A 27,455-nucleotide genomic window follows, 5' to 3' on the forward strand; every position below is an offset into this window, starting at 1 on the left:
GGAAATGTACCTAAGGTACATGGAATCCATTTTATAGAGAGAGCAGTAGGCCTGGGGTCCTGATTGGCAGGGCCCCAGGTCAACTAAGTCGGAAAACTAGCAAAACACCAGGCAAAAAGTTGGAGGCAACCATAGTCAGGTATCCACCTTCCTACAGTGTCCCTCCTGCCAGTTCTTCCCCTGCCTGTTTAAGGCAGAATTGTATTGTCTGTGCAATCCATCTCGCAATTGATACTTTAGTTACTGGCTTTCCCATGAAGCTCTTTGCTAAGGAAACAAAGAATTGCTTTGTTTTCCTGTGTTCCTATGTCCTTTCAATGTAGTGCATGACAGCCCATCTGGCGTCTAGGGTGTGAAGAGCTCGTTCAGCGCTTGTTGTCTGTTTCTGGAAGAAACTTGGTATTTGTATAGTTTGATTCATGTGGAACCCTGACACCACCTTCGGCATGAAGTGTGGGTCCGTTCTCATTACCACCCTATCATTGTGAATTTGGATGTAGGGTTCCTGTAACGTTAACGCCTGAAGTTCGCTTACCCTGCGCAGCGAAGTGATTGCTACCAGGAAAGCTGTTTTCATTGTTAGCCTCTCTAGGGATGATTTGTGAATTGGTTCGAAAGGATGTTTTATCAGTTCTGTTAGGACCAGGTTAAGGTTCCATGCAGGTGGTGGCACCCTCTTTAGAGGCGCAATCCTCTTAGCTCCTTCCAGGAATCTTTTAACCACTTGTGAGGTGAAGAAACTCTTACACGTCTCCTCTTTTGTGTAAGCGACTATTGTTGCTAAGTGAACTCTCAAGGAGGATGAGCTTAGTTTCTGGTCTAGTAGGTGCGTGAGGTATCCAAGCACCATTGAGTCCCTTTGCATCTTATTGTGCAGCTTCTCTCTCCTGCACCATAGAGTGAATCTCTTCCATTTTGATACATAGCACTTTCGCGTGCTGGGCCTCCGTGCCTCCCGAAGTACCCTCAGGGTGCTCTCTGGTAGTTTCAGATGCGCAAATTCTATGTCCTCAGGAGCCACGCTACCAGGCTCAGGCTCTCTGGGTGTAGTACCTGCCCTTTTTGCATGGTGAGCAGGTCCTTTCTCCTTCAGAATCTGTGGGGTGCGCTCTGTGCCATCTCCATGATCTGCGAATACCATGTCTGCCTGGCCCACTGTGGTGCGACCAGTATCAGTGTCATGTTGCTCGCTCTGCACTTGCTGAGGACTATCGGTATCTGGGGAAAAGCGTAGGCAAATGTCCTCGACCAGTCTATCCATCGGGCATTCCCCAGGGACCCCTCCCCGGGCAGCCTGGACGCGAAGCTACGGCATTTTGACGTTTTGCAAATAGGTCCATCGAGGGTGTCCCCCACCTGTCGAACAGCCTTTTCGTCTCCTGTGCATTGAGCTCTCATTCGTGGGTTGCCGATGTCTGTCTGCTGAGCCAATCTGCTTTTACTTTGTCCTTCCCTGGCAGATGAATGGCTAGCAGGTCTATGTTGAGAGGGATGGCCCAAGTCCATATCTCCTGCGCCAGCTTCGAAAGTGTGGCCGATTGTGTTCCACTTGCTTGTTGATGTAGAACATCGCTGTTGTGTTGTCCGTCTGGATCAACACCCTCTGGTTGTACAGTTTTGTCTGGAAGGCTTTTATAGCAGGAAAACGGTCTTCAACTCCAGGAAATTGATGAGTTTACCGCATCTGCTGGTGTCCACAGACCCCTCACTTTCAGTTTCTCCATGTGAGCTCCCCATCCCTTCTGGGATGCATCTGTGGTCATGGTCACCGTTGGCGGCGTTAGAGGCTTTCCCTTCGTCAGATTCTCCATGCTCCACCATGCCATTTCTTACTGCACTGCGTTACAACCACAAGATCCTCCCAATGCCCTGTTGCTTGTGACCATTGCTCTTGTAACCACTCCTGCAAGGGTCTCATGTGCAGCCGCACATTTGGCAGTAGGTGAATGCATGATGCCATCATGCCCATGATCTTGCTCGCTGTTCTCACTGTCCGAGCTTGCCCCCCCTGGTAGAGCTTTGTCTCCTTCACCAGTGCAACTGACCTCTTCTCGCTTGGGAACACCTTGATCTGTACGGTGTCGATCTGAGCTCCCAGGAAGATCTTGATTTGTACTGGTTGGTTCCATGGAGGATTTCCCCCAGTGTATGGAGAATCCAGAGTCCATCAGTATTCTTGTCACTCTCTGTGCATGCTCCTTGCATATCTGGTATGACCTTGCTTTTATTAGCCAGTCGTCCAGGTAAGGGTATACGTGTATTCCCTCCCTTTTTAGGTGTGCTGCGACTGTTGCTAGGCACTTTGTGAAGACCCTTGGCGCCGACTTTAGACCGAACGCTAGGGTTGTGAACTGATAGTGGTGTTCCCCTATGGCTAATCTGAGCAGATGTTTGGGACTTCTGTTCATTGGTATGTGCAGGTAGGCATCCTTTAGGTTTATGGTGACCATGAAGTCTCCTCTTTGCAATTGAGGGAGCACCTCTTGCAGTGATGTCATTTTGAATTTTTGCATTCTTATGAATTTGTTTAAGAACCTTAGGTCCAGGATGGGTCTCATTGTTTCGTCTACCTTTGGCACCAGGAAGTACATAGAATACACTCCTCTGTTCCTTTCTCTGTAAGGTACTGGTTCTATGGCTTGTTTTTGCAGGAGCTCTCTCGCTTCCTTTTGGAGTAGCTGCAGCTCTTTCCTTGCTAGTTGCCTTCTCTTTGGCTTTCTGCTTGTTGGTGTCTTTTCCAGTTCTTTGCAGTATCCGAACTGCATGATGTTTAGAACCCATTTGTCTGAAGTTATTGCCTTCCACTCCTGGAAGTAATGTTTTAGTCTTCCTCCCACTGGTCTCACATGCACGCAGGTACTTAGTGCGCTTGACCCCTGCGTGTTGTCCTTGTGCCTCACCCTGGGAGTTCTTATTTGGGTGTGCACACGTTGCCTGACCAAGTCACTTGGCGGGGGGTTGCGGACCTCCCCTCCTATTCTGGCCACGTCCATTGCCTCTCCCGCGAAAGGACTGGCCCCTCTGCTGGTATTGCCAGGACTGCCTTTGTTCAAAAACTGCGTGTTTTCTTCTTTTTTATCTAAAAATGTCTGGAGCCCTCTCGGGAAAGATCGAGACCCAACCGCGGAAAATAGAATCTGAAGATGGCGCCCAAGAGTGGGTGGTTCGGCAGGAAGCGCGCCGACGTCACCGAAAATACACCAAAAGGTGGGACGTCGACGCCCACCTGGGCTACAAAAAAAAACAAAGAAAAGACTACGATTCTGGACCCAAACAAAAGACCGCGGAATAATGCACAGCATAGTGAATCCAGAAAGATTCATGCTGCAAAAATGCATGTTAATATAGATGTTACAGATCTGGCTCCCCTGGTCGATTCCTTCGGGTTCTCCCTCACATTCTATGCGGACAACACACACATTGTGTTATCAGTCTCCAACAAGCCAACCACACTTGTCTTAGCATCCACGACTGTATGAAACGTATTAATGGCTAGATGAGCAAACACTGCCTCAAGCTCAATGCTGGAAAGACCGAGGTGATTTTACTCGGCAATAATCCCAACTTCCGGACTGCCGTGTGCTGGCCAGTTGACATGGGCCCCCTTTCTGTACCCACCAGGAAAGCCAAGAGTCTAGGTGTCATGATAGATCATATACTCCTGGCCAATCAAATCAACGCAGTGGTCTCCTTCTCGTATAATACCCTAAGAATACTAAATAAAATCTGAATCTTTCTGCCCATCTCAGTCAGGAAATCTGTTATTTCCACCTTGGTACTGTCCAAGATCGGCTAATGCAAAGGCCTCTACATCGGCCTGCAAGTTCAATACCTGGCCAAACTAAAATTCTTCAAAATTCGGCAGTCAGACTCCTACTGGACCTGCCTAGGCACCACTTGGTTTCCTCTGCTCTTAAGGCTCTTCACTAGATGAGTCAGAAAACAGAATCAAGTTTAGGCCCTCTGACATATAAAGCACTCATTACCTTCCTTTCTGAAGTCTGCTGCTACGTTCCATTTAATGTATTGGGCATCTTGAGTGGAATGTTTATATTTTTGTCCACTCGAGGAGTAACAGCCCTAGCTGTGGCATGTTCTTTGACTGCTTTATTACATTGACCAAGGATGCTGGGAAGTATGGGTGGGTACAGTTTGCCTTCTGTGATGAGTTTCGAGGAGGAAGCAGGATTCCTCCCTCTATTCCTCCAGCTGGACCCCAAACGTGTCTGCTGCCATTTAGAATAGTCCAATGAGAATGGAGCGGTCATCCAGGGACAAGGGCCGCAAGGGCAGCTGTCGACACTCTTCTATGGGGATTCAGCGTCGAGATCCTGCCACTCATTGCGTACTGGCCCTGCCTCTCCATCATGGTGGATTAGTCTCATGATTGAAGAGGTCTTCCTGCTCCTCTCTGTGCGGCTCAGGAGTCTAGGGTGCTCCATTATGTATTAGTTAGTCAGCTAATTAGCTCCACTCCAGTGGTTTTGTGGGGATGCGGTATTACTTCAAGGAGTCAAACTCCTTTTTGTGTTGCAGAAGGGCTTCCATCTCGGGCAGGTCGTTCAGGACTTCTTGTGGTCGGAGGGTACCAGCCATGGTTTTTTTGTGCCAGTCACTGTTTCAATCTGAAATGTCTTTGGTGCAAATTCAGCGCAGGCTTCGGCATTGTGATCCTTCATCAGGGACATGGTACAGAGCTCATATGGATCCCTCTGCATGAATGTTAAAGGGAGTGTTCTCCATATCCATTAGCTGCTCCTCTCCTCGGCATTCTCTGGACACTTCTTCAATTTCCAAGCATGGAGAAGTAGATTAAACAGGCACAGGTGCATCACCCTGCACTGCTGCGCCAACAAAGATCCTCCTGAAGCGACAACCTTTTCGGAAGACGAGATAAAGTCCAGGAGTTCCGGGTACCACACTCTCCTGACCCAATCCAGGGCCACAAGGATGACTTCGGCTCGGTCACTCCAGATTTTCAAAAGTTGGGGCAAAAGTGATAGTGGTGGCAAGGTAGGCAGAAGTCCCATGCTCTAATCTATGCAGAACGAGTCTCCGAGAGAGGACCTCCTTCTGAAGGCCAACATACAAAAGAGTTGACACCATGTGTTCGAAAGTGGCAAAAACATGGTGTCAGGGTTCTAGACATTACTAGAAGATGCCCACTGCCACCTCTGGATGTAGTTGCCATTTATGACTCTTGGCATCTCTGGCCAGGTTAGTTCGCACTGGCTTTTCAAAATCTTGACACCTGGAGCACAATCTGGGAGAAGGGCGAACGATTAAGCCAATTTCAGAGAAGCAGGGCCTCTTAGCACAGAATCCATGTCCCTTCCACACCCTGCTTGTTACAGTACGAAATGGCAGAGGTATTGCTCATGAGGACCCAAACAGCCTCCCCTTCACGGACATCAGGAAGGCTTTCAACCCAAAACGAATGTCCCACGACTCCACCATATGCCATCTGGCTTAGTCTATGAGGAGAATGCAGGCAGTCAGTATACTGTGAAGCCTCATAGGGATTTCCAGGATTGAGGCAGAAATATCAAGATCATTCAGGCCTTACTCCACTGATCCGGAAGGAAGGCCTGAATGTATACCATATTCAGGATGGCTCCGATAAAAGGGTGTCAGGAATCAAAAGTGACTTTGGCACTTCTGATCAGAAACCCCAACAATGTCAATAAGTTTGCTGCCGTCTAGAGGTGGCCCATGACTGACTATGGCGAGCCTGCTATCAACCGTCAGTTTGAGGTAAGGGAAAAATGGTATCCTCAACCTCCAAAAGGTATGCTGAGACCACTGCAATCACCTTTGAGAACACTTGAGGAGCATTGGTGAGGGTGAAAGTGAGCACAGCCAACTGAAATTGCTTGTAGCCCACACTGAACAGCAGATAACACCTGTGAGCCTGCTGGTGAAGGATGTGAAAACGGCCATCCTGCAGGTCCAACTCCACCATCCAGTCTCCTGGATCAAGGGCAGATAAAACTTGGGCCAGCATGAGCATGCTGAACATCCTTTCGCAGGAGGAAATTGAGAGGTCGAAAATCTAAACAAAACTAGGGAATAGGCCTCTGCTCTTTTTCAGCACCAGGAAAAAACAGAAGTAACACCCTTTCCGATTTTAGAGGCCAAGACCCACTATGCCTCCTTTCACCAAAAGAGCCTGGACTTCCTGCTTAAAATGGACAAATGAATATCCGAAAGCTGCTCTGATGTGTGTGGAATATGCAGTGGTATGGAAAAGAATTGCATGTTTCCCTCGCTGGACTATCTGCAGAGCCCACCTGTCAGATGTTAAGCCTGTGGAGAAAATGCCTGATCCTGCCGTCACGGGCAAACTGAAGTAGTTAAGTGGCTGCAGGCAGAAGAGTTAGGGACAAGGAAGATCACTGCCCCTGCTGGCTGGGACAATATCTGCCAGATCAGACTATCCAGACTACGAAATGATTGGGAGGCCTCTTATTCAGGTGGTGGCCCCTTATGCTGTCTTGAAACAAAACCTCTAGTGATACTTCGAAAGGGGCAAAACTGTGATGGACACTACCTTGCAAGTGTAAAAAAAACAAAGGAGCGAACAGTGACTTAACTCATCATAGCACCTAAGGTGGAGTAGGCCGTTTTGCCAAAGAAGTGAGACTCATGAAAATGGAATATTTATGAGTGACACCTGAACGTAAACTGAAAAGGCTTAGATCTCACGCATGTGTTGTATTTGAGCCCTACGCTAGTGTAGACCACTCGGTCTAAAAATCGGGTAAGTCCATTCCTGACCATCTTAAGCGATTTTTGCCAATTGGCATAAAATGGTTTTAGAACTCCTCGTAAGATCTTGGCGACAGTGCCACATAATGCATGGGAGTATCTTCCCGGCAAACAGCTGGTGCGGACTGACCGGAAGGGGTGGCTAAAGGAAGAACATATCCTGTTCGCAAATGCCTCAATTCTTCGAGACAACTGGGAGGAAGAATTTATTGGGCTTAACCCTGCTAACTAGAGGCCAGTACTACCAGACTCTCAGGAGTATGGTACAACATTAAAAAGGCACGGTCACTCAGAGAAGGTGATGAAGTGCCACCAGTGTGTACAAGTGGGAAATAGAGTTTGGGGCAAGTGCCCTGGAGGGTATCTGTCAGGGTATCGCTGAACGGAAATACGGATTCAAATGCAGATTTGCCAGAGTTGTAAAACTTCAGTAAGCCCACTGGTCTTTGTCTCACCAGAAAACAGCAAATCAAAGACCTTAGCCATCCATCTAATGACCATAGCAAAAACAGCAGATCTTTCCAGGAAGGGTCAGGGGGGACCAGCCCCATGTCAGAGAAGTATCTAGTTTACACGCCTCTTATATGTATAAATAAAAAATTTCACCATAAGGAGGGTAGAATTCGTCCCCACCATCACCTTCAGCACCAAAAGTTGATTGGCTAGAGTCCGGTCTTAACAGCTGCTGGTGCACTGGAGAGCAGCTCTTAGGCAAAAGTACAGCATTATCAAAATAATGGAATTAGAGTATGGCTTCGGCTTGGAGTCAGAACAATGGGATCAATATTTTCCTCAGGTGGAATTGAAGCAGCAGGGACTGGCTTGGATTGTGGTGCCATGTGTGGAGTCTGCTTGAAAGTCAGAGAAGAACCCGAAACTGGTTCAGTAGGCGCACACCACCACCATGGGCGGAGCAGCCAGTGGTACCCAATTGTAGGCCTTTGCGAATCCATGGACGCTGGAGGTGTGTCAAAAGAAGTTCGTAGGGCACCAAAGCTGAGGAGCATGGCCTCCTTAAATGCCTCCATCTTTTGTGGCATCGCCAAAATGCCAGGGAATTCAGTGTGCATCGGATACAATGCAGAATCAGCTCCTCTGTATGGGACCAGGAGCAAGAAAGTGAGACTTCTTGCATTATTTATTTAACCTGTCATTGACATCTGTTTGTAACACTCCCTACAAGTCTTAAACCCTGTGCTTTTAGGAGAGGACATGTTACCTTTGTACACTGGAAATACATTTGAAGAGAAAGGAGCTTCAACTGATGAGAAAAAGAAGAATCTAGCTTGGGATCGGCATATGGGGGTGTAGAAAGAAAGGAACGGATGCCAACACACTTTGTTGGTACTTCTATAAGGCTCTAGTCACTTACGGGGTGGAGCAGAGTTTGCGAAAAGCAGCATGACAACACCTACTAGCATGCAGAATCACTGCTGAAAAACTTCCTGAACCAGTCTAGCGTCTGGGGATAAGCTAAATGTGAGGAAGCTGCAGTTCAAAGTATCCACACACCCAAATTGTTAAGAGAAGAATATTATGAAGCTTAACAAGTACCAAGCTTCCTTTCAGCACAGCTGGCAAGTAAGAGGTGTAAGGTAAAACTTAATATATCAGTTGAATTGAAAACTGAAGACTACACTATCCCAACAGAATATTCTATTGCTGGGTTAACCATGTACGGGACGGGAGTCTCAACGAAGATAGAAGAGACATGCGAATGGCGGAACGGACCTGGAGATCAGCCCCCTCCGCAATGCACCTAAAAGATTTGAAGAAGAAGAGAAACGCCTACTTCAGGAAAATAAAACGCTCAAAATCGGACTTCTTCCGCCTCCAACTTAACCAAGCAAAGAACCGCCCGAGAAAACTGTTTGAGCTAATCAAATCGCAATCCAAGGAGCAACCACAACCACTCAACACTGGGCGTGAGGCACCCTCATGTGAAGACTTTGCTGCTTTCTTTATCCAAAAAACTGACAAAATAAAAAGCGATCTCCTCATTGACGCAAGCCTCTACTCCAAACCCAAATGCCCAGCACCCGCTGAACCAAAGAACAATGCTTCATGGTCAACCTTTGACACATACTCGGAAGAAGATATTGGCAAATTGCTCAGCACCCTGAAACCATCCAATCACCTCACAGACCCCCTCCCTGCCTTCGCAGTAAAAGACTTTACCCCTTTACTTCTCCCTCTCTGGACTAAAATCATCAACAGCTCACTCCAACAAGGAAGCATACCTCACTCCCTCAAAGTTGGTCAGGTCACACCTCTACTAAAGAAACCAACAGCCGACCCCTCTGATCTCAACAACTACCGTCCCATCACCAATATCCCCACTCTCGCCAAACTGCTGGAAAAATGCGCACAACTACAATTGACCAAACACATTGAGCAATTCGATCTCCTCAACCCTCACCAGTCAGGCTTCCGAGCAGGACACAGCACAGAAACGGCTATGACTCACATAATTGACGACACACTTCAAATGCTAGACCAAAACGACACCTGCCTCCTCATCCTCCTTGATCTCTCCTCAGCATTCGACACCGTTAAACATGAGAATCTACTAGAACTACTAAACACAAGAATGGGCTTATCTGGAACTGTCCTCAAATGGTTCACTTCCTTTCTCCGCAACAGGTCGCAGAAATTCAAGAGCAACAACCTGATGTCCACGCCAGTACCTGTAACGCTAGGCGTCCCCCAAGGATCCTCTCTATCCCCAACTTTGTTCAACCTAGTCATGGAACCTCTCACCACCTTGCTACAAGCATCCAATGTACACTTTCACATGTACGCCGATGATACCCAACTTTACCTCAAATTACAATCACCCAATGACATCCTGCTCCTGAACTCAACGATCAGATGCACCCAATCCTGGCTTGCCGACAATCACCTCAAACTCAATGCCCTGAAAACAGAGTTCCTTCTGATCTCACCTCCAGCGAAAATAACCACCACTCAACATTGGCTTAAACTCCTAACCGCACTCAATGTCCAACCCACCATCGTAGACTCAGCAAAATCTTTAGGCATAACACTCGACACCAATCTAAACATGCAGCAACATATCAGCAAGGCTACAAAGGGAGCGAACTTCCAGATCAATACTCTGAGGAAACTTAAACCGTACCTCCCAGCCAAAGACTTCCAAACTGCGGTGCAAGCACTAGTCATCCCACGAATTGAATACGACAGTACCGCACTCTGCGGACTCCCACTATCTACAACCGCACCACTAAAAGCGTCTCTAAATGCTGCAGCGAGACTCATCACTGGGTCAAAAAAGCACTCCCACATAACCCCTGACTTGAAATCCCTGAACTGGTTGCCGTTTGAAGCCAGAATACATCTGAAAATCGCCTGCATGACACACAAGGCGGTACACCTAAACTCACCCGGCTACCTTGCTCAGAAATTGACAATCTCCGGGGGAATCAGAAACACGAGAGGCGCAAACAATCTTCTGCTGAAACCCCGAAAATTCCGGAAGGAAAAAACATACAAGCGCTCTTTCTCAGGAATGGCGCCTAGGATTTGGAACTCACTCCCTCCCGAAACCAGGCTTATCTCCTCCACTACACTCTTCAAAAAAGAAGTAAAAGCTATCCTCATGGCTAAATACACTTTAACTACTATCTCGAACGCTATTAACACCCTGCAATGATCTGTATTACTTGTTTGACCTCTTTACTTATTTGTACGAGTTGTCATATCATTCACATGATTGGATTTGCAGTCACCCATTTGTATTATTTGTACTGTATGATCTACTGATTTACTTATTTGACTTTGTTCCCTCATGTACCCTTCTTTACTTTGTGATCTATTGATTTACCTATTTGACTTTGTTCCCTCATGTACCCGTCTATGTAAAGCGCTCTGATATCTGCGAAGATCTTGTTCGCGCTATATAAAACTCTGAAAATAAATTTCTCATCTTTATTGTCTTTAGGTAGACCATATACTGCATTGTGACCAGGCTGATCCTAAAACTATCAAATAGAGAAGTGCATGTAGTTCTTAACTTCATCAGTCTGCGTCAATGTCAAACACAAGGTGGCTGTTATGATGTAGAAAGATTGGGCATGGGATTCGTGGTCTATGCACTCAACCTGCAATGCACATAGCTGTCAGAATTTAAAAAGGTGATTGATACCACGGAAATGCTGAAGGGGAGGCACAGAGGAAGTGCCGAAGAGTTGATGCAGAGGGGTGTAGGGTTGTGAGATACCAAGGAAGGACAGATTTTAAAAAAAGGAGCAAAGGAAGTGAGAGAGGAAATGGAGAACAAGACTGAAGGGTGAAAGAGGGAGAAAGACAAGGGATATAAGACCGAAATGTGGAAGACATAGGAGAATCCCAACGAGAAGACAGAGCAGGAGCATAGGGAAAATATATGGAGGACATCTGGAAGGAAAAGACAAAGGATGTACAAGAGGGCAGTCTTCTGATGAAAAACTATATGGTGATCGAGTAGGCAACACTGCATAGAAGTTCTTAACAATGTAGGCGATTGCCTTTGGGATAAGCAACTATACATCCCAAAGACTGCACCAACTGAAACAGAGTGCAGTGAGAAAATATTCAAAAATAGACAATCGTCTCATAAAGTAAAACACAGATATAAAAACAAAAAACATAGGATCCTTAGGCAAAAGTGGAAGGCAAAACTGTGTTACAATTTAAATTATACCTGGTATGCTGAAAATAAGGGATAGGGGGTACAGAATATGATGTCAATGTGTAAAGCTTCAGCTTCTCAGCCACTGAAGCACTATCCTCATTAGGCCACATGTTGTAAAATTCCCTACTCTGGGTAACTTGCACTTACAGGGAAGCATGGACATATGGCATACAAGACTACATTGAGGCTTATTAATAGGAAGGGATAAAACTTTTCTGTTTTTAAGGCATACCTTGGGTTATCAGAGAGACGGAGGTAGCATCGGACCACATGTTTCAGCAATCGGGCAGAAGGTTCCTTTGAGAGCTGCAAAACCATTTTACCCTACCAAGCAAAGGCAAATGTATTATGATACATTCTTCCACAAAGACTGAACATCAATTGAAAATGCAATTAACCGCTTCATTATAATCAAATTCTCAGCAGCCAATGGATCAATCCTTACCAATATCATGGCAACATGGGAAAATCTCTCATAGGTCTGACAGATGTAGGCCAGGCCAGTGTCATCAAGGAGGATCTTCTGTAGAATGAAGGTAGCAACCTAAAATAAAAAGGAGATAGATCAATGCAGATTCCCTGAACTGTTAAAATCAAACTGTAAATGTTCTCTGGAAAAAGGCTGCAAGATGACTAAAGCATGCACCTTAATTTCTAGATGTGCCTAAGCATATACTAATGCTGGCAAAAATGCCAAGGATTGTACAAGAGGTCAGGCACCGCTGCACACAGCATCCAGAGTTTCAGCACTCTGGAACCATGACCATGCACTGCGGAGAAGTCAGCTGAAAGGTATGTTGCCAAATTTTCAGGTGATGTATGCTGCCAAATCATAAGGCGTAATAAAACATGTATGAGTAGTTTAAGGAACGCAGTTAAAACTTAAGCAGGGGCACAGCATGGGACAACGCAGAATGGTAGAGTTTTAGGAACAGGAATGGTGTGCCATCAGAGCTTCAAAAAGAGTAAGGTACCATTTCCTATGAACTATGTCCTAAACAATTGCACAATGGAGAAAAGTCAGTCTTTTAGGCAAAGAATGTGTTTTGGATTTTAAAACGGTCACAGATCTGTAATGTGGTTTGGAATGAAGAAGGTGGGCTATATTGCAGCCTGTGTGGGTTGGGACTGTTCACTTAGCAAGAAAATGTACTTCTTTAATGTGGTCTTTAGGATCAGGCAGATGTAATGTGATAGTATTCTGCTTTTATTTCCTAAGCCAACCCAGGTTAACAGGCTAGGTGTTTATGTGCATCATGTCCGCTAAGTATGTCGATCACCCATACTCACTGATCAGAAACATCAGGAGCAAAGATCTGGAGACACACCATGTGTTATTACTGTTATGCATACTTATGATACTATTAAGGTCTAGACCTATATACCGGCACTCTTAAAATGTAGTTGCTCCCTATTACAGACTATGCACTTGGGCAGTTATGGCCATTGTGATAACATTAAGCGCACAATACAGTTTACCTATGAATGGCCAAGAAAAGACGTGAGCACACAACGGAAGAACAGCAATAAAGTACCGTCTTGGAAAGTTCGCTCCCAGACTCCATGATACGAAGGCAGAGTGGAATGATTTCTGTAGTCAGGAGAAAGTTGATGACTTCTTGCTCATCAGTTTTTACCAAGGCCCCTATAAAAACAAGCAATTTCACAATTATTCAAACATTATTGGAAATGATATGCAAACCAAAATCTCCACAAGAAAATTGATGTGTAAACTGAGTAAGCCCAAGGCAAAAAAAGCATAGAAGTAAATCTGGATTGGTTACACTACATAAAACTAGAATTCCACACCCTACACAAGCCAAGGTGCTTCTTGTCAAACACATGATATAAGGGTATGGCCACCAGACAGGAAAGGTAGTAAATACAAATGTATTCAGAAGGGAAGGATCAGCAAATAATATTAAAACCTTAAAAATATGTTATAGTAGCAATACAGTCTCCTTGTGGCAAATAGTTAACCTACATTACTACATCTCACAGCAGATCACAGGAGCACAAAAACCCTGCAGACTGAGCATGCTTGTACACACAGAAATGATGAATATGCAGAATAATGTGCTATTTGATGGCAGTGCTACTGATCATCAAGGGCTAGCCAATGAAGTTAGTTAGCAGATGCACACAGCACTGGTGGCCTCATTAAAAAATAACCTACATGTACCGACAATTATTATGGAAAGCTTTTTACACATACTATTATCCAGAACGCTAAATGCAGGTCTGTATGTATCAGGAGACAAAAAGTTACAAATTGATCCTAAATGCAGATTTTAATTACACGTCAAGATTTCCTCTTGAATTTGCATGTCTGAGTTTATCTCTGCTGCCGTTCCAGAGGGACTCATGTCTACAGACTAAGTACATTCAGCTCTTCCTGCTCTGCCAAACAGTCAAGTCAATATTCATTTAATATTTAGAAGCGAATTAGAAGATAGAAAACGATGGGACTGGCTCATTATGCACTGTTTGACGGGAAGGAAAAACGTAGACATGTTTGCCCAATTTTCCATTCTTACCAGCAATCTGCAACTTATCTTGTTACAAAGAGAAGGTTCCTGCCTAACAGGAAAAACGCAGCTTGCCTCCGTTTACAGTCCGAGTGCCTTGGCTGTATGGAGGAAGCTCTGGTTGACAGTGGCCAAGAATGAACAAATAAATAAAATGCTGGTGGTGGAATTAGAACCCTGCTAATGTTCCTACACATGTAGTCAGGAAAAATGCAGCCTCATGGTGAACAAAATACCGGACTGACTGAACAGTATTCCATGATAGCATGAATTGTGGCAGGCTCTTCCTAGGCATTATATGAATGTAACAAAATATGGTACCTATAGAAAAACCTATAGAAAAACGAAATCTCAAACTTTTTTTTTCTATGCCTCTATGGGTTGGTCAACTTATTTACATCATTACAGGTTCTGCAGGAAAAACCTCAAGTAATGATTACAATCCTAGTCAGTGTGAACCACTGAATTCACTAAAACATGCGCTCAGCCCCCTGGTAGCTATCGCTCAGGGTAGACCGGCTGAACTTTGAGTTCGAGGCAATTTATAAAGCATTTATGCAGTACAAAAACAGTAATAAAAGTTAAAATGCAAACTAATAAATATCCCAAACCGAATTAAAAAAATAGAGTAAAATTCATTAAACAAAAATCTCACACGAAAATGGCAAAAATCCAATATAGGGAACCAGAAAAATGCAGTTTTACAGTTTATGGAGAAGTAGTACCAAGAAGTACAAAGTTCCAATGATAGTCAATGGTCATGGAAGACCGGGACTTCACTGCAATTTGACACTGCACGTGAGGGAAGGTGGGGTTGGATACATCAATCAGGTAAATCCTGGTCAAATATTTTAGCTTCTAACCTAGTCCTTTAAGTCCCAATCCACCACAGGAGTACACTCCTGAAGACACAGAAGACATCCGAAGAGACACTTAGAGTATCATTAGGAGTTAAGCAGAGGTCATCAGGAGGATCCAGTCCATATCTAGTTGCCTTTATGGTGACCTGACCTGACCTAGGCCAGAGACGGTCGCTCCACCCGCCACGCGGCTCCCCTTCCCCCCCCGGCCCCCCCCCAACATCGCCATAGCCATCCCGCACGGCTATAAGATCACCCGGAGGAGGCATCGCCATCGTCCATAGAAACACCATCCGCATCACGACCAACTCGGAAGACGCCCTCACAGCCGCCGAAGACCTGCACTTCCAGATACACACCGACCCCAGGACCACCCTCAAAGGCACCCTAATCTATAGACCCCCGGGACCACGCACTCAATTCAGCGAAGCAATCGCAGACTTCGTGAGCCCGCACGCCCTCACCTCCCCAGACTACATCCCCCCAGGAGACCTCAACTTCCACCTGGAGAACAACAATGACAGCAACACCACCACCCTGCTGGCCAACCTCGAACTCAAGCAACTTGTGAACACCTCCACCCACTACGCCGGCCACACACTCGACCCAGTCTTCTCCTCCAGCAAACACATATCCTTCAGCCACTCCACCGGACTCCACTAGACAGACCACAGCTGCGTCCACTTCTCCTTCAAGAAAACCACGACCCACCACCACCCGCAACAGGCCCCCCGCAGAAGCTGGAGCAAGATCACCGCCGACCAGCTCACCACCTTCCTCAGCCAGAACCCTCCCACCATCACAACGGACCCCATCAAAGCAGCCCGCAACCTCGCACAATGGATCACTGACTGCACCGACGAACTCGCACCACTGAAGAAACCACCCAGCAGACCCCACAGCAAGAAAGCCTCATGGTTCACAGACTACCTCAAACTCAAAGAAAACCTGCCGCTCCCTGGAGAAGACCTGGCGCCAGGACCAGACATCAGAGAACATAACAGCCCTCAAAAACGCCACCCACAAGCACCACCAACTGATCCGAACCACCAAGAGAACCACTTAGAAACAGCGCCTGGACAACAACACCCAGAACAGCAAGGAGTTCTCCAACCCCAGCGCCTGCAACAACGACATCACACCCTCGCAAGACCTCTGACTCCCTCGCCTCGTCCTTTCACCGCAAGATCGCCGACATTCACGACAGCTTCAGAGCACAGACCAACAACCCAACCACCGATCCAGCGCACCCAACCACCACCCTCTGCACCTGGAACCCGGTCAGCACCAAAGACACCGCCCGCACTATGAGCATCATCCACTCCGGCATCCCCACCGACCCATGCCAACACCAAATCTTAGACAAAGCCGACTCCATCATCGCACCCAAACTCCGCGACGTCATCAACAGCTCCTTCGCATCAGCCACCTTCCCAGAGAGCTGGAAGCACGCCGAACTCAGCGCCCTCCTGAAAAAACCGACTGCGGACCCCAAGGACCTCAAGACCTTTCGACCCATCTCGCTCCTCCCGTTTCCTGCCTAAGTCATCGAGAAGACGGTCAACCAACAACTCTCCGCCTTCCTCGAGACAAACAGATCCCTCGACCCATCACAGTCCGGTTTCCAAGCTAACCACAGCACTGAGACCACCCTCATCGCAGCCACCGACAACATCAGGTCTATGCCCGACAACAGGAAAACTACCGCACTCATCCTCCTGGATCTCTCAGCAGCCTTCGACACAGTATGCCACCGCACCCTGATACAACGCCTCAACAACATCGGAATCCAAGGCGCGGGCTTAGAATGGATCATCTCGTTCCTCGCCGGTAGAACCCAGAGAGTTCGCCTCTCCCCGTTCCGGTCCGCGGCTACCGAAGTCATCTGCAGCATCCCACAAGGATCCTCGCTCAGCCCCACCCTCTTCAACGTCTACATGAGCCCCCTCGCTGCCATCGCACGCAAACAACCCCAACATCATCTCCTACGCAGATGACACACAGCTGATCCTCTCCCTCATCAACGACCCCGCCACCGCCAGGGCCAACCTCCAGGAATGAATGAAGGACGTCGCGGATTGGATGAGCTGGGCTTCATCCTGGACTCCTCCCTAACGATGACCAAACAAGTCAACGCCGTCTCATCGTCCTGCTTCAACACCCTGCGCATGCTCCGGAAAGTCTTCAGATGGATCCCCACCGCGATCAGGAAAAAGGTCACCCAGGCCCTCGTCACCAGCCGCCTAGACTACGGAAACACCCTCTACGCCCGAACCACAGCCAAGCTCCAGAAAAGACTGCAGCGCATTCAGAACGCCTCGGCAAGACTCAGCCTGGACATACCCCGCCACAGCCACATCTCTGCCCACCTGAAGAATCTGCACTGGCTCCCAGTCAGCAAGAGAATCACATTCCGGCTCCTCACCCACACCCACAAAGCTCTCCACGACGCGGGCCCCATGTACCTCAACAACCGACTCGCAATCAACACGCCAACCCCGCTACGCCAGCCGCACCCTTGCGACCGTCCCACGCATTCGCAAAGCCACCGCCGGAGGAAGATCGTTCTCCTACCTGGCAGCCAAGACATGGAACTCCCTCCCCACCCACCTCCGGCTGACACAGGACCACCTCGCCGTCAGGAAGCAACTCAAGACCTGGCTGTTCGAGCAGTAGCGACCCCCCCCCCCCCCCCCCCCCCCCCAGCGCCATGAGACCCGTACGGGTGAGTTGCGCGCTATACAAATTCCTTGATTGATTGATTGCTTTAGGCAGCCAGGCAAGTTGCAGGAAAAGGACTCATACCCTGTTGTGTCCCTGTAGCATTAACAGGAGGTCAGCCTTTTGACCCTTGGCGTCTACTTCTTTGTCCTGTGTACAAGAGGGCCCAAGCAATAGGCTATATGCCATCCTATCAAGGCGCAACACCACCTCCCCACACCTAAGGCCTTTGGTCCCTCTCCTGGGAGGAAGGACACGCCTCACTAGAAGTTCACAGCTCACTCATGCTTCTTGAAATGGTATTTACCGGCTGGCAGAAGAGCAAGAGCAAAATGCAGATTTAGCTCCCAGTGAATTCAGGAAGGGCAAAGGCACATTTTAAAAAGTAATCTTTATAAAATATTTCTTAGAAATCAGACTTCATAAGTGAATTTGGCTTGTAATAAATATTTCAAAATGAAAAATGTATATGTGTAGCAGTTTCCTGGGCAGAGATAACTTTACTTAACATAATACTGTATCCCAATGCTTTCCAATGGAATAGCCAACCCTGCTAGAGTGAAAATTGCTTTTAGAGCTTTTTCACTGTAAGGACATGTTTAACAATAAACTTTTACATGTGTCACTTTTAAATAACATTGACCCTACCTTATGGAAAAGGCCCTTTTAGCATGAAAATACTTTTAAGTGACGTTTGTGGAAAGGGAAACTTTCCAAGAAATTTTCATTGAAACTGAAATCCCATTCAATTCCCAGTTTTGGTAATAGTACCCCGACGTGTGGCCATTCCCCATATGCATTTGATCTACATTCCCCACTTGCCCAGGAGGCGTATCACATACTGAAGGGTAGAGGATACAGACTGATTTACAATCCACTTGAGACACTGGCAACAGTGACTCATGGCTAGAGGATATTGAGGGGAGGCTAGAGTTTATACTTACTACATAATTATGAGCCAAAATGTTGCCAGCATGAGTTATTTGTAGCACACAATGTGATAATGTATTGTCTGTACTATAGCCAGGGCCACTGGAATAATGACATTTTGCAGTTGCAGTTTCCGCTTAACTATGGATTTCCCACATAATCCATCATCAGTGGCATAATCTGCAGATTCCAACAACAGTTTTAGCTCACACTGATCAAAAGTTACAAAAACATACTTCCATTGTAAAGATGGACTTGTCACCTTTCTCTTGTTTATTTCTGATATTTGTGTGTCAAAGTGGCATAAGGTGAAACCTTTGCCCAGACAGTGCTAACACGTAACAATGGCAGATTAGGTAATACGCCCCATAATCCAGCCCTCCACTGCCACATAATCCAGCCCTCCATTGCAGTGTAATTCTAGTGCTCCTGACTATAGTTTGAAAATCAATAAAAATGTTATGAAACATTTACGTATAATCTACCATGTCAAAGGCCAAGAAGGATCCAACTGGAAACAAGCAGTTGCAATTGTAACGAGGAGGGTCGCAGGGTGGAAGAACACGACCCCTATGCGAAGTGGTGGGTCACTGATCCCTCCCCTCCTTCACCTCAGGATGATTGGGAGTCGTGGAAACTACTGTCAGGAACGGAGGATGAAGAGAGCGGTACCTTTAATTGGGCGCATACAGAGGATGAAGTCACGCCTCGGCATGACGTTGGATTCCCCGCAGTGGTGAAAACCCAGGAAGTACATGGGACGGCGTGTGACTACACCGAGGAGGGAGAAGACGGAGTTTCGAGGAGGTCGGACGGTGAAGAGAGCGGAGTGCGGAAGCCCGGAAGCCAAGAAGAAGACGAGCCAGGAGGCCAACGATCCTGCGATTCGCCGTGCCACACTCATGAGGGAGGAGTGTGGCTGCAACAGGTACGGCAGCGGATTGCATGCTGGGTAGGGAAGCGGGGTGTTCCCCCTCCGTAGAATACCAGAGAGCTACCACCTCACTTGTATATAGCTGTGTATATTCCTATTCCCTCATTCCTCGTCCACCCCCCTTTTCCCTGCACCCTTTCCCCACCAAGTACCCTCTACACAACGTGGACTGTACAGCACGAGCATTCTCAGCGGTGTCGTTAACTTACCGGGTTCCCCTAGGCGTATAAAAAGAGACCTTGAGCCTTAATGGTCCTTTTTTTTGTTTTCTGTACCTTCTTCCTGACAACCTACGGGAGAGAACCAACCATCCACGACCCCTCTAACAGACAAAAAAAGGACAAGCCACCAGTAAAGACCGGGAGAAGTCAGGATCCATAACGGGCCCCGCAGAGTTTGCTTGGGAGAGACTAACCTTCCGCAATCAGAACCCCTTGTTAAAAACAAAACCCTCTTTTTCTTTTACCAGAAAACGTTTCCAGTCCCTCCCTGCACCCACGTCACAGCAATGTAATAGGTCTCGCATTAATTAAGTTTGAGCAATTGGCATTGCTAAATATTGCAACATTAATTGGGCGGGCGGGCGCGCGGGCGGTCGCGTTTGAGGTGGAGCGGTCGATTTGGGGCACTGGGAGTGGCGTTCGGATGCAGTGTGGAGCGATGTCCGGTGATCTTGGGCAAAGTGTTTGGATTCCTAGGAATAGCACGGACTGAGGAGGGGGTGGGGTGCTTTCTCCGGGTATGACACAAGGGGGCTCATGAAGGCAGACGTATCCAGAGAGAGGTGCGCGGGGGGGCACTGGTTTGAGGCCTATTGCATTGCAAATGCAATAGGTCTCGCATTTGCAAGAGTTTAAGCTATTGGCATTGTAAATAAAAACGCAATTTATTTCGGTCTTCAAAACCAACACATAAATAAAAGGTTTGTCATTTACAATGCCAATAGCTCAAACTTTTGCAAATGCAAGACCTATTGTATTGCAAATGCTTGTTATAAAGGCTTTGCATTTCTTTAAATGGTTCAAACAGACTTGTTTGAAATCCTGGTCTGTATTGCACACCATCCTGGTAAGCCTTCGTTTAGCTGTGCACCTGTAACTCAGCTAAGTAGGCACATCTTAAGGATTTCAGGGGCCCGGGCCAAACGTATTTTGTGGGGCCCTGTTCCTAACAGATTTGACTTTATGATCCAATTTTAGCTCTTACGTGCCCTCCTTTAGGTCACTGACAGTGCATGGGCACACTCGTCCAGATTCTATATGTATTTACATCTAATATTCAGGGATAGTCCATGTGTTTTCAACATTTTAATTCAGCAGCATTTCACAACATTTTTGCAAACAATCTTTGTGACACCCTCCCCCCCTCCCATCTCTCATATGTGAGATCCTGTTTTGATTCAAAAGAAAATGTTTATATGGATGCTGCATGGGGTTAAAAAACAAACATTTCTGTCAAATGTCTGCAAAAAAACACTCCAATTCATCTCCCATGGTAAAAATACATTAGAGGAAAACGGTATTTTAGACAACATGTGAAGAGTTATTCAAGGCAATCACGGCAAGAACAGAGCTGGCCCCTGAAGTGCAGGGCCCACTCTGCCCCTGCCTGAAAACGTCTCTGCAGCTAAGGTGAGCAGACACAGTTTTAGAGTCACACTGTTGTCATAACGCCTCCTTTTAGTACAACTCTTTCAGACCGAGGATAGACTTTTTACCTGGTTATTCATTAAACAAATACATTAATGCATTGCATGTGTCGAGACTCTTTGTACAATTGGGACCGGCCTTCAGTTTTTGCCAAACATCAAGAGGACGGACACCTGTTTTCTGTTTTAAAGAAACCAATGAACACCTGAGCAGGTCTGGAGCTTAGAAACCAGACTTGGAGCATCGCTTAGTGGCGACGTGAGTCACCCGTACCTGGTCCACGCACCCACCTGTGGAAGTGACGTCGCAGGTTGACACAAGATCACACGTTTCTCGTGCCTCGGCTGAAGGGAGCGCACCTCTCACCCCGCCCCGATCAGACCGACCTAACCAAGACATCCTGTTTATGTAGGGAGCCAGGATGAACGCGCCAAAACTAAGGAGGCGACAAACCTGGGAAGTGCGCTCAGACGTAGGAGCGAGCTCTGGGACCAGGATCATAAGGCACCGGAGCGGTGTGAGCTGGGATTGTACCCAGACGGCCTACCACTGAGGCAGTCAGGAGAGTTGCCACCTTATGCCGATGCTTATCATAAAGTACCGGCCATTTATTTATTTTTGGCTGCTGTTAAGTTCAGCCACGCTCTGGGAGGTGAAAAAGCAGTGGCGTAAAAGGTTCAGGTTTTTTTTTAACATGATAATTATAAGCTATCCTAAAGCGCCTGGAACCCATACAAGTCGGTCTCAAATAAAGTTGAGCTGTTTTCCTTATGTTTGCTTGTTAGGTATATGTTTCAGAGAGGGATAGATAGATGGCCGGCCTCCTCTGCTGGCTCCAATATCTGTATCAACCTGGACCTAGAAAACACAGGCCAGGGCGGTTAAAAACAAGCCGAACAGGAGGTAAAAGCAGGTCTGAGTTTATTTTTTGCATCGTGCTTTCAGTTTGAGTGAAAGCGCGATGCAAAAAATAAACACGCGCCGCCATTAACAAAGCCCCTGTCCCAGCTGCGCATGTCGTGCAGCCTTTGTAAGCAGAACAAGCACGCTCCACAGCGAGACATCTGTTTTGCATTATCGGCCATGATAATGCAAAACATATGTCGGCCATGCGGGTAACAGACACCAATAGACCGCGGGCGGGGCAAATGCGAAACATTAGCCCGTATTTGCTAAATTGCGTGCAGTCTTTGTCAGAAAGACACACGCAACGCCCAATAGCCTGCAACGATAACAAAACCACACACACAAACATGTGGTCAGCTTTCAGAAGCCCCTACATGAAGTCTCTAACTGCGCGAGCAATGCTATGCACTGCAACGCTAGGCGCGAGACCTAAAAACGTGTGCTTATACAATAATAGAAGATATTAGATAGATGCCAGTGATGGGGCGTCTGAAAGAGTTAGTGCGGGAGAGGTACAAAGATACACTGAAATAGAAAGAGGAATGGGACGCTGATGTGGATGGGGGTGGGGGGTGGAGACATGAAAAGAGATGAGGGAAAAGTGAATTTGAGAGATAGACCGTGCTGGGCCTTTACACATACTGCAGTAACAGTATTTATTTCATTTATAAAGTTTAATATAGTGCAAACTTGATCCCGAAGGATATCAGAGGGCTTTACAATTTAAGGCAAAGGTAACAGATCAGAACATCACTGGATCTCTTATTACTCTGTTCTCTAGTGGTCTAATAATTCTGATGGCATACCTTCCTATCACACTCTCTCTGGTGGACATATTGTCCGGCATGGTAAATTAGATGGCAATTTTATCTTCTGTTTGAGCCAAATACTGCTGAGGTGCACAGCAGAACACCTGAACATCAGAATGCATGTGATGGCAAAATACATTTTACTACTGCAGAGAATTAAGGATACTGTAGACGATTAGAGCATAAAGCAATGAGCTTTGCTTCAGAACAGTTTGGAAAAGCTGTATCTTCAGTCCATTTAGTAGGAAACCATGCGTTAAATGAACCTATTAAACCATTTTTAAATGAATTGTGTTGGTTTCCCTTCTGGTTTAATAGTAGAAGTGTGTCTTTGTATCACTCAATTGCTAACAATTAAAAACAGTAGCACACAAACAAGTCAGTGACACACAAGAAAAATAATTAGAGCGAATACTTGTTGTGGGAGAAAACTGATTTACCTAGGTCAGACAGTAAAGCTGCTGTTCCACGAAAGTAAACACCGTAAATTACTGTAAGATAATGCCTTGGCACAACTTTTCTGTTAGTGTAGATGCTGGTGGTTTGTAATTTGCTGTTGGTACTTACCAATTACTCCAAGGCTAGTAAGCCGCAGGTATTCGAAAGGCCGGGTCTTACTGACGGTGTGCAAGAATGGATACAAGAAAAGAGGGATGTGGGCAGCAAGAAACGCTGATCTAAAAGGAAAAGACAGGAGTATGAGGACAATGTAATAGTGTGCCAAGAGTGAAAACAAAATTAAAATACATTTAAATCACAAACCATGGAGGGCATAGTAGTACTATGGTAGTTACAGCAATTGTTCTTTTTGATTCTAAGCACAGGGACAAAAGTGGTGGATAGCTAGGCAAGCCCACAGGCATAAAAAAAGAGACTATTAACCGAGTAGTTTAGCAGCCCGCTACAGAACATCTCCATTCCAGTGGAAAGCAACCATGCTAATTACAGAATTCTCACATACAAGATCCTTTGGATGCATGGCTGTATCCTAATTGGGTGTCAACCACCACGCAACTAAATCTAGGTAACTTGACTAAATGCTTGCAAGAAGTCTAGACATGAATGTCTCAGACTTCACTCAAACTAAATGCCAACAAAACGGAGGTTTTGGTAGTACGTAATAACATTGGCAAGTTAAACTGTTGCCTGTGAGAGGGCTCCTAGGAATTAAAGTTAAATCCCTAGGAGACTTGCTGGAAAAAGACCGCTCTGTTAAAGCCTAGGTTAATGCAAATTTTCATTAAGAATTCTGGGAAAAGTCCATCCCTTGGTGCCAAATAGTTACAGCTTATTGTAACATTCACTATCTGGAAATACCAAAATCTACTTAGCGTAGCTAAAATGCAGAGGTATCATAACTTAGCAGTATGGAAAGCAAGTCACCTGTGCAAATTTGACCAGGTGGCAAGCACTAACTCACCTTCACTGGCTCCCAGTCAGAAAGAATCTCTTTCAAGACATTCAGACTTAAATATAAGGTTTTCTATAAAGCCCAGAAATCTACTCTTTTTGATCTGTTGATTATTCATCTTTGCAAGAATTCTGGGTTCTCATTGGCTGCTTTTGTTCTCCAATCCAGGTTTTAAACATCCCTGCAGGAACTCTGGGCCCTCATTCGCTGCTTTTGTAGTCCAATCTATGTTTCAAACATCCTAGTGAGGGGGGTGCACTCTTCGCTTATGCAGCTCTCAGCTTTCGAATAAGCATCCAATGTGCTTTGGGGAATGTATTCGCAGTTTGCATTTTGGAAAGCCTCACAACTGATCTATTGTGCCAGCCCAGCCTCTTCTCCGTGTTTTTTTTTTAAACAGCTGTGATGCTTTATAATCCTTCTGCAGTAGTTAGCAGGTTGAAGTAGGAGGAAGAGTCACGAGAGTCGAGGAGCGAGTCGAGGAGCAGAGGTGTAGCACGAGCGGGGGAGCAGGGAGCAAGCGAGAACATCTCTCCCGTCACCCGCCACTACCCAGCCGCAACCGCAAACCGTCATCACCGCCGCGAGCAAGGGAAAAGCCTGCGCGGCGGAGGGCAGCTGGTAAACGAGCCGCTAGCTGCAAGCCGCGAGGGAGAAGCACGCAAAAGAGCGGTGCAGGGCGGGGCACAGGTGGAGGCTGCCGCGATCGGCGTTTGTGAGCAGTGCCGCCGCCCGAGACACACCAGGACCGCTGCAGACGGGCCCTCTAGCCACCCCTGCCACCTCCGCTACCATTACTGGAACGCAGGGAGAGTGATTGCGGCCGGAGGTGAGGCGAGGTGGTGGGCGCGCTGTGGGATAACTGCCGGCTGAAGACAACTTGCAAAGTGGAGTTGGAAGTATAGAGAGGGTCGTGAAGAGGGATTGAGCAGGGCCCATTGCACAGGACAGTGCCTGCTCTCCCACCCCGGCCCCCCCGCCCCACCAAACAAAAAAAAGAAAAAAACAATAAACAACAAATAAGAACAACAAAACAAGTAGAGCCCTACATTACAATGTGGTCTGGTAGGCTTAAAAAAGAAACAAAAAAAACGCGCAAGAAGACGAATAAAGACCTCATAGACAGGGTCGGATTGGGATCACAATTTGGCCCGGGCACTGACGAAAAAGTGGCCCACATTAAGGGGGCGTGGCCTACATTTAAGGGGCGTGGCCTACATTTAAGGGGCGTGGCCTATATTTAAGGGGCGTGGCCCACATTCGAGGGGCATGCCCTTTCATGAAACACCATTTGGTTACTCTTTGAGGTCTAATTTGTAGACGAATATTTAGTAAATTAAGCCTTTTAAAGCTTACAGAGCAAGTAACATTGGTAAAGACTAGGAGCACTGCAGTTCAGATAACTGAATACTTACTTGCAGTCTTAACGCCCTGCACAATGTCGTTGGATACTCTTTCCTAACCAGCTATGTCCTAGACTCTAATCATCACATAAACCAGAAATCTAGTACAAAGTCAAGGAGAAAGGGTAAGACTGGAATCTCTGGTAATAGAACATGTAATAACAAAAGTAAGAATTCACAAACGAGGAAAAGGCAGTCTGGGGTGTAAAGAATGCTGAAAAAATGTATCTGTACAATCTAGTCATACATTTATTTCACAGTCAGCAGGTGATGTCTATATACAAAAAACACAGTTTTATTCATATCTGTTGCTGCCTTAAAGTCTGGGCCATGGGGAGTGAAATAAAACAATTGCCTAGGATCACATGATCTGATTAAGATACGAAACCAGTATTAATGCCAAGTTGTTGGTATCACATTGTGCAATTCAGAAACTAGATGTATATGCCTCACTTCCCTTACACTCACCTTACCCCCAACTGCAACTCATCTGGTATCAACATAGCTCTTGGTCATAACTCAGACCAGATGTTGTTGCTCCTGGCAAAATGTTTGTGAGCACCTATGTTCAGGCCTATATCATAATGTAATACAATCTGGAATAATGCTGCAAAATCATTCCTTGGGTAAATTGTGTACATTAAATTGCAACAACATTTGACGTGGAATTCTGTGTGCAACCTGCCTATTTCTCACATTTTTAGTGGTAAGGGTGATTTGGTTGTTGTTTTGTGAGCTAGCACACAATATCACAATAAACCATACGGGCATTGTGTTTGCAATTGTAGCTTTAGTTATATTTACTTATGCCATTCTTTCAGCAACAATGAAAACCAATGCGATGTTCTGAAGATTTTCACCATTCCATTGGAGGAAATCTAATAATTTCCTCCTTATATAGAAGAAGCAATACACACACTCTGTTCTCTGAATCATGGTACAAGAGACCTGCAAACAACTAGTGCTATTGGTTTTAAATATTCCAACCGTGTAACAATCCCTCACAATTTTTCGCATGTCCTCCATGTGTAAGACACATTATGTAGCACCAACTCTGAAGCACGTTCTGGGGCCCACATGCATGATAACAAAACACAACCAACCAGAAAAAGTTGTGCAATACCCTTAAAACTAATCCCACCATGGTCCCTTTAAATACCCCTGCACCCCATAATCATAACCCATCCTAACCCTAAAAATACACCCTGCACCCTAAAACCCAAGCCTATCCCTGAACCCTAAAAATACCCCTTTACCCCAAACCCCAAACCTATCCCTGAACCCTAAAAATACCCCTGTACCTCAAAACCCAAACCTATCCCTGAATCCCAAAAATACCCCTGTACCTCAAAACCCAAACCTATCCCTGAATCCCAAAAATACCCCTGTACCCCCAAACCTATCCCTGAACCCTACAAATACCCTGTACCCCAAAACCCAAACCTATCCCTGAACCCTAAAAATACCCCTGTACCCCAAAACCCAAACCTATCCTTGAACCCTAAAAATACCCCTGTACCCCAAAACCCAAACCTATCCCTTCACCCTAAAAATACCCCTGTACCCCAAAACCAAGACCTAGTCCTGAAACCTAAAAATACCCCAGTACCCCAAAACTATCCCTGAACCCTTAAAATACCCAATCACCCTAAAACATATACCTCAGAACCCCAAAACATATACCCTATATACCCATACTTACCTTATCCTAACATATACAAAAAAACATGCTTTTATCATTCATGCATTTACGAGTTTCGTTGTAAATGTATGTTTGGTAAAAGCATATAAAATGTAATGCCATGCGTTATAACGGCATTGCGGAGTCCTAGTAGATTCGTAA

General features: G+C 46.2%; 1 protein-coding gene across 1 annotated transcript in view; it reads right to left on the reverse strand.

The window, feature by feature from the left end:
* Positions 1 to 27,455, reverse strand: part of CNOT9 (CCR4-NOT transcription complex subunit 9) — a 152,601-nt gene that overhangs the window by 25,369 nt on the left and 99,777 nt on the right. The window contains exons 4-7 of the mRNA XM_086954455.1: positions 23,366 to 23,475; positions 12,997 to 13,106; positions 11,907 to 12,005; positions 11,694 to 11,785 (exon numbers count right to left, since the gene is read on the reverse strand). Coding sequence (XP_086810581.1) covers positions 11,694 to 11,785; positions 11,907 to 12,005; positions 12,997 to 13,106; positions 23,366 to 23,475 — 411 coding nt within the window. The remainder of the gene's footprint in view (positions 1 to 11,693; positions 11,786 to 11,906; positions 12,006 to 12,996; positions 13,107 to 23,365; positions 23,476 to 27,455) is intronic.

This window comes from Lissotriton vulgaris, chromosome 2_1, assembly GCF_964263255.1.
Source record: "Lissotriton vulgaris chromosome 2_1, aLisVul1.2, whole genome shotgun sequence".
NCBI lineage: Eukaryota > Metazoa > Chordata > Amphibia > Caudata > Salamandridae > Lissotriton > Lissotriton vulgaris.